General features: G+C 38.0%; 1 protein-coding gene across 2 annotated transcripts in view; it reads left to right on the top strand.

Annotated features, from left to right (window-relative positions):
• Window positions 1–9,228, top strand: part of POLR3A (RNA polymerase III subunit A) — a 37,209-nt gene extending 27,981 nt beyond the window's left edge. Inside the window, exons 30-32 of one of the 2 annotated variants that reach the window (XR_008965292.1) lie at window positions 136–268; window positions 2,159–2,411; window positions 8,357–9,228. Coding sequence is in view for 1 of the 2 variants with exons in the window: in XM_057365189.1 (XP_057221172.1) it covers window positions 136–268; window positions 2,159–2,307 (282 nt within the window). In the remaining variant the exon portion in view is untranslated. Of the gene's footprint in view, window positions 1–135; window positions 269–2,158; window positions 3,987–8,356 lie in introns of those variants that run through there. The other variant, XM_057365189.1, reaches the window with a different exon arrangement.
• The last annotated feature ends 5,166 nt before the right edge of the window (window positions 9,229–14,394 follow it).

Genomic DNA, 14,394 nt, shown 5'->3' with positions numbered 1-14,394 from the left:
TGTAACTATTGATCAATACCAAATTATTAACCTTTGGGATGTTCAACTGTGAAGCAGCATATTGTGACAATACTATATTGTAGATAGTATATTTATTTACTCAGGCTTACTCTTTGGGTTTTTCCATCAATCAAGGGTGAAGTGTTGGGCATTACCAGGTTCGGTCTGGCAAAAATGAAAGAAAGTGTGTTGATGCTGGCTTCTTTTGAAAAGACTGCAGACCACCTCTTYGATGCTGCCTACTTTGGACAGAAGGATTCTGTTTGTGGTAGGTATTGCAAAGTCTGTTGCAGTTTCTGGTCCTTACCCAGTATCTGTAAAGACTCTTCAAAACAGTGGATTTTTGTCTTTGTTAAGCTTCCKGATCAAAACTTCAGGTCTGAGGCTAACCCTGGAAGTTTGGTCAGGGTTTCTGTACTTCTAATCTCTGAATGAGATCTTGAAGTCAGTTGGATATTTGTTGAATGTTTCTTAAAGCAGATTTTGAATAATTTGGTTTTATATCTCTTCCTAGATATCAGTGAAATACTAGGAAATTTGGCCCACTATTACTAGTTCTGTTTTTTCWGTTGTGAAAGCTTGTGTATCTTCAGCATCTAGAGCTGATGAATAAACCTGGTACCTCACTCAGTATTTAGGCTTCATTTTCATTCCTGCTGAGAAGTAGGAAGACAGGTACACCTCAGCCTAGCTGAAGGTTATGCTGTTACCTGATTGCTTAGGTGATGTGGCAGTTTGTACCTAGAAATGAACAGAAGGGCCGAATTCTTGACTTCTTCGTTTAGTTCTAATCTAAATAGGTAAAAATTTTGGATCTTTATTTTTTTTTATTAGAGGTCTTTTTTATCGGTATTCAGAGAGGACAATATACCTGTTGTCAGAAATTTCTTTTTCAGTGTATTTGCTCTTCAGTTTTAAATCAAATTTCAATAGCATCCACTGAGTCATTTTATTGAATTCATGAAAGAATCTGGCAAATTTTGAAATGCATAGCTGCATATGCTCAAATGTATGCATGACCACTCAACAGAAAGTTGGGTAAATGAGTTCTGGCATTCTGTTTGTCTCTTTTGTATTTTTGTCATTGGCTCTCATTTTTCCTCTTTTTTAATGCCTTTGCTCCCATTCCTTTCCAATTTTCTTCTCCTTTAAAGCTACGTACATTTTGGGACTGAATTGTTAAAAAGTCTGTCTAATAGATAAAACAGAGAAAAGTCARGCAGGTTTTAGGGRCCTAAATCTACAGTAWGCCCTGGAAGTTCTATTTTRCACAAGATTTTTAAGAGCATATTATTGACAAATAATGTAGTAGAAATGCAGCAGCAATGGTCTAAGAGCAAAAATACAGACCCTTCATTCATATACATTCAGATTGCAAATCAGTCAAGCCTTGCCAGAATTTTGAGCAAATTTATTTCATCCTTTGTGCATTCAAAGATACAGCTATTTATTATCTTCTTAAATATTTATGTGAAGGACAATCTAGGTACACTCCTGAGAACATGCAAAAATGTCATTTAGATCTTAACAGTATGCTAAGAGAGGAACACTGATATCTGAGAGCTTGCTTTGAGTGAGGAACGTTCTTTGGAAAAGTCGTGCAGATTGGTAGATCTGGAATGTAAATGTGTCAGCACATTGCAGTGAAAATGTTATAACCATCAAAAACTGTTGGGACAGACTCAATTTTTCGCTTTAAAATGAGCACTTTCTGAGTGGTGAAAATGCCAAAAATATTATAGCTCAAGTAGTTGTGTGCCTTTGTCACTGGGAACTTGAGGGGTTTTCAAGGGAACTCTGCCAGATTTGACTGAAGCCTTAGCACTGAGTCAGTGAATGAACATCAAGTAAGTTTGCCTTGCCTCTTCTGCTAAAGGCACTGCATGGAACATATCTCCAAAAACAAACCTTCTGAAGGGCTTTCACTGCTGGAGAAGATGGTTAGGTCAGGTTGTGCCTTTCTTGTAGAATTTATCAGTGTTTAAGTTACATACTGGTCTGACGACCATGATAACATTTAACTTTGTCTATGAAGAGGCCTTGGTCCTTACATGTGAGGTTCMAGATTTCATAGGCAACACATAACAGAATGGGAAAATTAAAATAGTTTTGTAAATCCTTATTGTTCAAATATTCAGTGTGTTTGTTTTTTTCCTAGGTGTTTCTGAGTGCATCATCATGGGAATTCCAATGAATATTGGAACAGGACTGTTTAAACTGTTACATAAAGCGGACAARGACTCAACCCCTCCCAGGCGACCTCTGATATTTGATCATAATGAATTTCATATTCCCATTGTTACGTAGCACTTGGACATAATACAAGATAGCAAACCAAGAAATAGTAAGCAAACAGTTTAAATTAAGAAATGCCTATTATCAGTTCAGTGTCTCTCAATAGCAATGAATTGGTAAGTGAAATACTATCAAAAGAACTGCCCAATTGTTCACCCCTGTTGTTAGTACAAACCCTGAAAGGAGAGAGTGCCTCACAGAATGGAAACAAATTAATAGTAATTTTTTTCCATGTCATGGAGTTAGCTTTTTCTCTTACTGTTAATGAGWGGAARCTGTTACTAACTCAGTATTTATTAYGTGTGTATTCAGATTTTATTAAAATCAAAAGGAAAGTTGCAAGAGAGTTCTGTGAGTTTGCCCAGAGTGCTTTTGGAAATGTCCTTTGGACAKGAGCTGCAGAGGTCAGTCTGCAGCTTTTAAGAACAGGAACTTCAGAAAGCTGGAACTGAGTCTGTGATTAATTCATAGTGAGTTCAGGAGTGCTGTTCAAAGTGTTTGAAATATTTGCTCTTTSCTTTTGGTAGTTTTAATTGGTTTCACTTTATACTGAGTTATTATCCAGTAAATTATTTTTCACCCCAGGATTGTGTTTTGGGACCATATCTACAAGAAGCTGCACATTGTGGATGCTAGTAAATTCTGAGAACATTACTGTTGTAAGAATATTGCAAATTATAGATAGCTTTCCATATGACAGCAATTGTCTAAGTTCTGGAGTCAATAACAGCAGTCTTAGTTTTGGGAAAGTTTCATGATTGAGCAGTATCATCTGARCAAGCTAGATTTATTATACGAAGTAGGAGTTGAAAGGGATGCTGGTTTTATGCATTGCTATGAAATAATTTGCAAGTATTTTTAGCTGAAGTCTTCTAGAGCAGAATGAATCTAGGTCTCAAATCATTTCAATGTAGTATGTTTAAATTTACTGTGGTGCTATGATGGGGAAATACSTTTGTCAGCATTGTTTGATACTCAGTGTGCTCATGACATGGATCAAGGTTGGAGAGAAATGAAGTAGAGAAAAAAGCTGAGGTTATGCCCTCATGAAGTAAAAGCAGGCTGCTGAATATTCTGGCACTTGAAAATGAACAGTTTTGTGCTGCAGTTTGTGTTTATGCCCACCAAAATAAAAGTGTAAGGCCACATTCAGAGACTGTAAATCTGTTGTTTAAGTCTTAAGGTGCCACTGTGTCTGTTTTTTAATTCATCCTCCATACAGAGATGACCTCATGTGAAATTCAACATAGCCTGTTCTCAAACTATTTTGTATTTTCAGTGTGATGCTAAGATCTACATCTGCCTAGATTTTGGCAGGGTGAAGATGGAGAATGTAGTGCATTTATTATCTACTCTAAAAGCTACATATATTTTGCTATCTCTGTTATAGCAATAGAAATTTAAAAATAAATTCAAGTTTTCTTTGTGATCTCAGTGAGAATGYCACTTAGTCATTTGTCTGTTTCTTTTTCAAGATGTAAATTTAACATGGGCAGGGGCTTCATGGAGAGAAAGCCCATAAACCTTTCATGTGGTTAAATATTTGTTTTATCATGGGAGATTCTACTGATAGTGCTCGGTATTTTTGTGAATAAAGATTCTTCTCAAGGTCCACATAGGTGGAGTTTGTGTTGGAGCAAATAACCACATCTTTCTGTTTTCCTTTTGTGTTTGTTTGTTTGGGGGGCTGGTTTTGTNTAGAGAAATGAGCTATTTAAATGGTGGTTTCACTCTCTTGTATGTTTTAAAAGTAAGAATTAAACTACATCTTTTATTGTTGTCTTAAATATGACAATTAAAAAAGGCAGAGGTAAGGAAAATATAAACCTTGTGTTTATTTTTTGGTGTATTGTGTTTCTGCATAATTAATTTATGGATGAACTAACTTCCATTTCCTTTATTTGCTTAGATAGTAAGACAGTTGAGAATAATTGAGCTCAAATCTCAGGTATTTACAACCTAAATGAATAAGTAATATAAAACATGTCTTGCTGAAAGTCACTGTCTTGTCCTAGGAGCATGCTCTGAGCATCATGAGTGTTTCAACCAAAAATAGATTGTTTACAAGAGCACTCTGAATTAGTAATTATTGTTTGAGCTCTCTTTACAGTCAGTAAACAAATTAGCTGTTGGATTTTGTGCATAAGCAGCTTTTTTTAAGGGTCAGTTTTAACAGCCAAAGAAATGCAGCTTTGGAATAATAAAACTTACATTTTTATTAATTTTCTTTGCTTTAGTTTGGGTTTAATTTCTTAAAAATAAATACTATTTTTSAAATTTTTCCCTATTTTCTAATTAATGGGCTAATTGAAATGAGTTAAGAGTAAATGTTCAAGAAATAAATTGGTTTTYGAATATCCATATTCTGCTTTCTCATCTTCTTCATTTTTTTCCATCTGTTTTAAAACAGATTTAAACTTCTCATTAAATGAAGTACTTTCTTGGTGTGCTTATCAGGAAACCACTTCACACACATCTGCAGAGAGAGAAGAAAATAGCTGCACGTGCTCTATAGGTTTCCTGTTATGGCTACGRAAAGTTGGAAGTAAATCCAGAATTGTGCTGCTTTGGTCCATAACTTGGAAGAAATTTAGTATAGAGGGCTATTCCCTTTTTTGCTTATCTGTCCTTAAACAAAAAAAAAAACAAAAAAACATATGAATGCTGTGTGGGATAAAATTTGGCTATTTCAGGACATATATTCCTTGGTGTCTGACCATTTCACTCTTGCAGTATAATGTGAAGGAACTACTGCAACAGGAATTCCTTGATTTTCTATCACTGTGCTTGCAGACAGTAATGTCTTTAGAAACCCCTAGCAAACAGGATCCAGATTTTCATAGTATTTGCATATTTACCTAAATCCTTCTATGCATGTAACTAATAAATCTATCTTCAAAGTGGTTGGCTAAGCTTTGTATTMAGATCTAAGAAAGTCTGTTGGTAATTAAATATGTTGGGAAAAAACCCCTAAGAAARTAAGAAAAATTGGCCTATTATTTTTATATTGTCTAAGAAGAGAAGATCTAAAAGGGACCAAAATATAAAGTATGGTRATATTTTAATGCACAAATACTTGGCAGGTTATTTGGATTATGGWACAGATACAAATGCATAGCAAGTTCATCTTGAAGAACAAATACCAAACTGTCACAGGCTGGTCTGAAAGACTCATAGAAAACAAACCAGCCCTGCTACTTTTATGTTTCAGTGCTTGTGAAAAATGAATCAAAGTTTACTGATAAAAAGAGAATCTTAAACCATTCCTTTTAATGAAATTAGATTGTATCAATGTCATCCACTAGAGAGCAGCATTTTCTTTTGAGAAAAGAGCTATTTGGATAGCTTCTTTATCTTTTTGCATTAAAAATGGATTTTTTTGCATTATCAGGACTGAAATGTAGCTATGAGAAGGAAAGTTACCTGTTAAAATTATGAGGAAGGAGATTAAGGGAATTGATTTGCTTAAGGAGAAAGCAGAATCCACATATGCTTTTCATTATTTACTAAAATTTTCAGTCATCTTTTGTCTACCTGGCTTTAAAACCAAATAAAAAGCAATATTTAAGTATTAAGGCTATAGTAATTCCTAAAAGAATGCGGTGAGTTGCTCTTGGGAAGTGAGAGAACGGCGAATCTGCTGYGAGTGGGGCCATGTCTTATGTGGCAGCATTTTCCATGCAGCCGTGATTGTTCCAATCTGCATTCAGTCTCCAGCGGGCACTGAAATGCAGCTCCRAGAGCTGCTGTGAAGCGTGAAGTTCTGGCAGCTGGCTGAGGAGTATCTCACATCCTTCAGCTGCTGCACAGCTCCAAGGCAAGGCTGTAATAAAAACACTTGAAGGTGATGCTGRTCGATACAAGAGACCACTGGTTATGGCTAAAAATAATGTGAAACACTGGAAATAATATGGTCTTGTCTGCGCAGAGACAGCTGAAACCAGCAAGATTTATGAAAAWTGACTTCCGCTTGAATGTCTGAAAGCTACAAGGGTGTTAGTTTTGTTAGTTCCTGTCCTGTTTGTGACTCAATTCACAGTGGTAGAATCTGCTATTGGCTGGCTGTGCTTAGGGCTTCTGTGGGCCATGAGCTGCTCTAACACGGCATTTCATTAACCACCACAGTGACCTCTGTATGAAACCACTGTGAGCATCAGGTGCTGAAAGGTGTTTCTTCATCTMAAGAGAAGCTTAGATGTCTGTCCTGTGAGTCCAAGCCTTCAGGATCAGGAATAATTGCATGCTCCTTTTGGAAGCAATGGCAGTAGATAGGAGTGATGTCCCACTGTGGTTTCTGCAGGTACTGAGGATAGAGGGAAGATTCCTGAAAAGACRGGGAATGGAAGAATAAGTAAGGGTATATGGAAGCAGAGTAGAAATTCAGATCTGCCTGGGGAGGAAACAGAGAGATGCAGTTGGGTAAAGTGACACACATAATTCCTATAAGGACTCCTAGTGAAGTAATGGAAATAGCTAAGGAAAGGACAGGTATTCATTTCTGAGAAATRAGTTTTCATAATTTGTCCTGGGTATTCCTGTTAGTGGCTGTGACAACTGGTAGTTAAATCATCATTCATTTTGTAGATGACTGTAATAATGAGCAATAACTCTGAATTAATTCCTTCAGGTGTTGTATCTGTTTAGTTATAATGCTCTTTAAACCAACTGTGCATAATTATAGCTGCTAAACTACAGTGATTGCTACTGTTACTGTTCCTGGTGGGTTCTAGTACAGCTCATGTGGAAGATCATATCTGTAATTAGCAGGCAAATAGGAATCTTTTAAATGCAGGTATCAACATGTTTTAGATCAGAAGTATTCCTTGAAAATCCTTATCTGAGGTGTTTTTAATAATAYAAAAGTCTTGCTACTGGGACAAGATACAGAAATTACATCACTTGCATTCCTTACATTGTCTCTTACCAGAAGAGAGGTGACAACATCTATGAAGAGCAGATGGGTGAATCACTGGAGTGTAAAGGAAAGCTATGTTGGTTTTCCTGTTGTTGCTGATGATCATAGCACTGGAATGGCAGATACTCATAGCAAACAGTCTTAATTTTTATGTTGGTTTCAGAACCAGACAGTGYTGAGGAATTTTAGCCCATGGGTAAAAAAGGACATGCAGGTGCCTCTCTGACTGTGGCTCTTAGGGTCCACTGAAACCTGGGGTACTGCCCAAGACTTCATACCAAATTCTTTCTCCTTCATGACAGTGGTGTTCTGACAGGTGGAGACAGTGTTGGCCAGAAATGCAACTCTTGTGAAAGCAGCACGGGGATTATTAACCACAGGCATATTATTCTCCTTTTTGTGTAAATGTAGGTTGCTTGATTAACCTTTTGATACATGTGGCAATTTTCTCAGTGTGCATCCCTTTTAAATGTTTAATTGTATGGATTTTTGAAAGCAAAATAAAGAATATTAATTTCTAAGAAATGCAAGAGCAATAGTGAAATTGTGCTGGTAAGCTTCAAGAGTTAGAAAATATCAGAATTAGGTGTGAGACTTTGAAATTATTTTTCTTGATTTCTTATTCTGGGTTTGTTGGTTTCTGGGAACTGATTAATGTGGTATGATTCATCCTGATTTGTCACAGGCAGGGCATTCTGTGGCTCAGGCTGATTGACAGCATCTCTGTGGTGAACTGCTGATTGTGTTTGGAGTGACGAGGGTGGCTTTGGCCATGTCATGGTGCACACTTGAAGCAGTGACAGTCTGTGACTCATTTCTGAAGGGCACAGTGGGTAGGGGATCTCTTTCCTGGGAAGGAAGGACACACCTCACCCTTACTCTGCCCTGATCCCTGCACCTTTTCCATGCAATGATGCTCAAGTGTCTGCTGTAGGTGTAGGTACCTTCACAAGTCCATGCAATAACTTATTCCCTTTCCMATATGCCATCTTCCAGATTTCCCACTCATGCAGATCCAGTTACGTCAGAGACTTTCTTTAATTTTTTTTCAGCAGATATATAGTTCTTCTGACTTACGCTACTGTTGTGCATTTTCTAGTTCCCTTTGCATTTATTACTGTCTCCTTGTCCTTGTTTCTCCCACAGATTCCTCCCTTCTGGACCTGTAGTGACTGTCACTGCTGGTGACACTGTTTCCCTGCAGCAGTGCTATGTCAACCATACTGTGCCACTGGCTGGATTCAGCTCAGCCATGCAAGGTTACYGTGAACGTTTGCCTGGAGGATAATTAAACTATTCAAGGAAAAAAACATCTCCTCAGCACATCTGGATGTGGAAATTTACTGCCATCAAAATTACAGCTATGGTCAAATAACTTTTGGAAAAAAAATGACCTTATTATATAAGTGAATATATTTGAACTGAAATGAAAGGCATCCCTGCTTCACGTGGCTCTTTGTAAGCGCTAAAAACTGTATTCAGTCCTTTAGATCTCCACTTAGTTTTGTCTTTAGCCTGTTTCTGCTTTCTTCTTCAGCCTTCCTACTTAGCTGGCACCACTGTCTTTTCCCTTGTTTGTGTTTATATGTATTCTGTTGAAAATAAGTTTGGGGAAGTATAAGCAGCACAGCCGGTTGGGAAATAGCTGGCACATGGAGAATCAGTTAATAGTTGCTGCCACAGACTTGTAAAACCTGGGGAAATCTTTAGACTTTCTATATTTTGGATTCAGTCTGTTAAAGACAATTAAATTATAATAGTCTCTCCTGAGCAACATGGTTGTGATAGAATCATCAAGGTGAGTGAAGGGACTGTGCTTGTGAAGACATAGATGTTACATRGAGTACTTAGTAAATAACATTGCCAGGATGTGTGGATTAAAAAATGTGATTAGCATCTGCTATGTATAGTTCTTTTTATTCTTTCATCTTCCAAAAAAAGTCAGAACAGGCTAGTTGTTGGTGCTCTTGAAGTCAGCTGCAAGACAACACAGACTACAGCTGGAAAAGGAGAGGGCAAAGCAGTGTAGCTCTTGGCTACCATTAATCTTCTTGGAAGGGGAGGGTGGCAGCTCTGAAGGTGAGTTAAGGGAAAAAAGTTCTAAAAGTACAAATAGCCCATGGTAAAAAGAATAATATTTGGCTTGCCTTGCTGATGAAGTGTATTTATCCTTCATGGAATATCCCTAGCAGATTTGGAGACTTTTTATTTCGGTTATTCTTTTGCACAGYCTTTTTATTACCAAACTGGGGCTTAATCCAAGTCCCCTGGAAACCAATTAGAGAACTCAGYAGAACTGGAGGAGCTTTGATATATGCATTATGTTAAATATTTCTATCCATCAAACACCCACCAGTTAATGCATCTTYATAAGTTTCAAACAGCTGAACCGCACTTCTCTAAATACCATTGCTGCAGACTTGATTAAAAAAGAATAATTTTAACCTAAATCTTTATTAAGGCTTCCATGGCACTCAGGACTTGGTCTCAAATGTTTCTGCTTATTCTGGGCCATGCTGGATATACTCTTCCATTTACTATTGGGGTGGGCATTTTCTGTTTGTTTTGGAAGTTGTTTATTTGTTGTTCAATTCTGACAAATCTTGGTATTTATAATAATTTAAGTTCTGAATTATTTTTATGACATTTTTCTTTTAAAAGRTACTGGTTACCTTGAACTGTTGAATCTTTAATTTTTGTATGTGTGTTAYGAGGGGGAAAAGTGCAGATAGTTTAAAGAGCTTCAAGATAGGTTGAAGATCTGTAGTTCATTTTAAACTGGACAACCAGACCTTGGGRAAGCCGGTAATGCAGCTGCCACTGTGCCAAGCTGAGACATTATTTCATTCTGGAACTCTCTGATGGCTTTCCCATCCCTCCAAGGCATGTAGGCTGGAGCAGAGACTWTTCTTTTGGCTTTTAAATGAGACTGTAACTTAGGAGTTACTTCATTTCACGTTAGTTACCGTTTTCAGAACTGATTTTAGTTAACTCCGGTATTTTTGTCATTTTAAACACTCCTCAGTCTTAAGTTGCATCTTGATCCATGATCTGCTTTGCCTGAGCAAATTGGCTACCACAAGTTGTACAAGAGTTTCTCTTTGAATTTATTCTCACTGTCATCCCAGTTTTGTTTACCTCCTACAAAATTATTTGTCTCTTCTGCCCAAGCAATAGCCTCCAATATTAAAAGTAAAAATTTCTTCTCAAATCAGAACCATGTGGAATTTATACAGTGCTTATGTAAACAGAAATCCATGTAGCACTGTCCAGTAGCAGTTGAAGTCTTAGCTATGGGTATGACACATGGGATCTGCTGCAAGTCCAGCATATTTTTCAAGGTCCTGACCGTCTACCTTTGATTTTCACAGGCACTGGTAAAACGGTGCACTATTTTAGAAATGCTTCTCTTGTATAATAAACCAGATTAATTCAGAATGCTAGAGMATTCATTATGAAGCAATAATCCCTCCTGCTCCCTCCAATCCTGTTTATCTTTTTCCATGTGTTACAAGCTTTTGCAGTCCAACCACATCTGCGTATTGTTATGTTCTCAAATGTGGATCTGCTGGGTTCTGGGYTTTTTTAGGGAATGGGCTGCCACCTGTGTTTTCCTCTTTGCTTAAGCATTAAAAAATAGATGAGCTGTGGGATGGATGAGCTCTTCAGACGTGTGGAAAGACAGGTGTTGCACAGTATCTAGAGCAAGAGAGAACCACACCTGCATGCACACCTGTCTCCATTTCCTCARGGAGCTCTTTGGGCTTGGACTAGAGATACTTGGACTACCCTGGAATTTTGGCTTTCCTTTAGCATCAGGAGCCATTTTCTTTGAGTTCAGTTGTGCCACAATCGAAGCACTACCCCTGGAGATCTTAGAAAACTAATGGATATGGATTCAACTCTTAAACCCTTGTACGTCACTGAGCAGGGGAACTTGCTGTTAAAAGTACATGTGTAATGCTTAGCAGAGCTGAGAGATGGAACCGAAGGGAATACCTTTCCTTCTTCAAGAGCCTTTAGATTCAAATCCAGTTTGAAAATACTCATTGCTGACAGAAAATCAGTGAAGACAGTGCAAGTGTACTGAGGCRTTATCTTATCTGGAATTCTTACTATTACATTTGACTATCTTCTTCAGCTGCAGTTTGGGTTTTCTTCTTATGAGCTCCTAGTTTGTGCATGGCTTCTTTATAGAAGTTGCCCGTGGATGTTTAGGGAACCCACTTGCTTTTATCTCCCTGTTAGTGCTAGAAGAAGTAAAAGCAGATGATTTGTATAAACAATCTCTTGTCTTGACTTGAAAACTGACCTAGAAACTGAACCAATAACAAACTGCAAGCAACAGCTTTTCAAGGGGCTGTTTGACATCTGCTTGCTCATAGAAGTTAACCACATCACAAGCCAGCCCAGTCTCCCAAAGAAAATTAAATCACCCCCTTGGTCTGTTCCAAGCAGATGGGTACTTGGGATTTGCTTGCAGTTTATTCCCAACAAAAGCTGAAATTCTTAAGGCCCGGCAGGATCACCACTAATGTGCCTCAGTAGTGTTTCTGGGGTTTTTTTGCTGCCTGTTTTTGAAAGCAGTTGTCTCAGAACTGATTGTGTGTATTTACAGCTCCAGGAGGAGACGGTTTACCTGCCCTTTTATTCTCCTCCTCCCCAAACAAACAAATACCCTTCCTGCTAGCTATTCTGCCCTTGAGGAAAGCCTTTTCTCTCACTTTTAGCAAGTTGATTAAGTCAAACAAGTTTTTATTTGCTTTTTCAACAGCCTGGGGGGAATCTAAAACCTTCAGCAAACAGGGTGTTTTCTTTCTGTTGAAGCTGACTGAAATAACCATCTCATCTTCATTTTAATTTGCCCAGTGTAGAAAAGGACAATAATTTTTTATTGGAAAACTGCCTAGTGTAGTACAAGATGAAGTGACTGGTAAGTTTTATGGCTACAGAAAAGAAAACAAAAAAAAAAGGCAATATAATCCTCTGGTCTGCTTTCCTTCATACRGTGTGTCACAGGAGTTCAGTGAAGAAAGAGTAAAACCATTTCCTGGAGTTCACAGTTATACATTTTTTGGAAGATAAATGATCCTTGTGCTTCTGTGAGTGTCCAACAGCAGCTCCCTCAGTCTGCAGCTTCATCAGGAGCTCCAAGGATCTCAGAATTTATGGGCATAGCCCATTCCTGGGGACAATACTGCCAGGTGAAATATTTTTCCTGGGCAGTGCCCAGACTGCTTGCATTATGGTTTTGGGGTTTTTTAATGGCTAAATGAGATCCTTTGATCTGCTGGCACATTAGACCAGCACCTTCCTATCCTGCAAATGCTAATTTATTGAATTAATCTAAAAAAAAAAAAAAAAAAGCTGCTGTTGAAAACTACTTAAGTTCTGGTGTTTCATGTTACACCCAACACAAAGAGCTCTGATCTTAACTTGGTGATAATTTGTATTTTTCATATACCTGCATAACCTTCCTTACTTTAACTTAAGACAAATCTCTCAGTATTTTTCTCTAAACCCATAGTTGAATCATGTGATTCCATGAGAAGTGTAGCTTTCATTGCAAAGCCATTTCTAGCCTACATGACTGACAGTAGAACCTGAAGACCTCTATCCTAAGGGCTCCAATGCCAAAAAAGCAAATATCTCCCATGTATTTAAAAATAATAAAAATATCTTCTCAAGAAAATCCTCTACTTTTGGCCATTAGAATTTGTGATTAGTTCAAACTGATGATTTTGAGGAGCGGATTTACAAGCAACCCTATAGCACCAGAGCTGCTGYTGTGAAGGGGGAAATGTCTGAGGAGTGACAGCTAATTTTACACAGAGGACCATTGTCTGATGAAAAGTTCCATAAAAATGAGTGTAAGAAGCCTGTTTGAAAGCCTAGATGTGTCTAAAAGGTGTCTCATCAGAAAATAGCAGCATTCTGGGGTACTGTARTGATCTGAATTTGGGTCACTATAAACTTTTGGCATAATAAATTTGCATCCATTGCATAATTTGTGTCTTCAAAGTATGCCTAAGTCTTACGAAGACATTCCCTGCATTGCTGGAGGTGTACAGAGTTAGGTAATGGGGGTAACAGCAAGGTCCTTCTCTTAGGCAATTGTCTGACAGCAGGACCCATGGAAGAGACATTTATCTGTGCCCAATGAGAAATTTATCTGAACTTTTCTGAGAGCAAAGAYTTGCCATTTCCATGAAAAATAGAGTAGCGGAGACTCAGATATGACAAAAAGGTAGAAACTGCATAGCCAGAAAGAAAGAAACCTGGTACAACAGGTACAGCCAGCTACCTGGCACTGCTTGAGAGGGGAAACAGGCAATGTGGATCTGCAGGCAAAAGGTTGGACAGGCAACACATGCTAAGAAGGTGAATGTTTTATTGGGAAGAGAAGGCAAAGGACTAACCCTTCTGGGAAAACAGGAGTAAGTAGTACCCAGAGCAAACACTTGCCAAGGTAATACTCCCTAGATTTTGAAATRGGACTCAAGATTCCTGTGTTACTGCAACCTCTGGTGAAAGGTGCACTTCAGTGCCCAATCAGGCAGAGGATAGAAACCAAGACTGTCTTAATTATTTTAAGTAGCAGAGAACTGCTGCATCAACCTAAAGCATGGCCTTAACATAATGCCTTCCTAATGAAAGTCGATGGAATGTTTCCTCTCCTTTACAGCAAACTGTTTAAGCACATACACAGTAAAATAATGTTGTTAATTAGATTAGCTGATACTAGAAAGTCTTAAAAAACAGGACTTATTTGAATAATTTGTGCAGTCTTTCTACAGTCTTCCTGTGCATGTACCTTCCAAAAGCTTTCCGTTGCACGGTGTCCATTCCATGGCAGGCACAGAGGGACTCTTCTGGCTGCTTAGTGGGTGACACCAGGCAGCTTTCACCTCTTAGCRGTGCTGTGAGGCCAACAATTAATGCACACTGGTGTTAACTAGTACCTGGGGAATGCACAGCTACTTAACTGGCTAAACTGCTCAATTTGCTAGAGAGAAATAGGCAGATATTCTGATAAATTCAAATAGATGAGAAATTACACARTTTGCAGGAATTTGTAACATTAGTCATTAGACAGCAAAGCTAATCTCTGTATGCAAGAAATATATATATTTGCTTTGAGCATAGCAAAGAAAGTTGTTGAGAAAAACATGGATGCAAAATGG

This window comes from Malurus melanocephalus, unplaced genomic scaffold (assembly GCF_030028575.1).
Source record: "Malurus melanocephalus ecotype Western Australia unplaced genomic scaffold, MMel_1.1 scaffold_49, whole genome shotgun sequence".
NCBI lineage: Eukaryota > Metazoa > Chordata > Aves > Passeriformes > Maluridae > Malurus > Malurus melanocephalus.
Note: the sequence above shows the minus strand (reverse complement) of the source record. Positions and strands in the feature narration are given on the sequence as shown.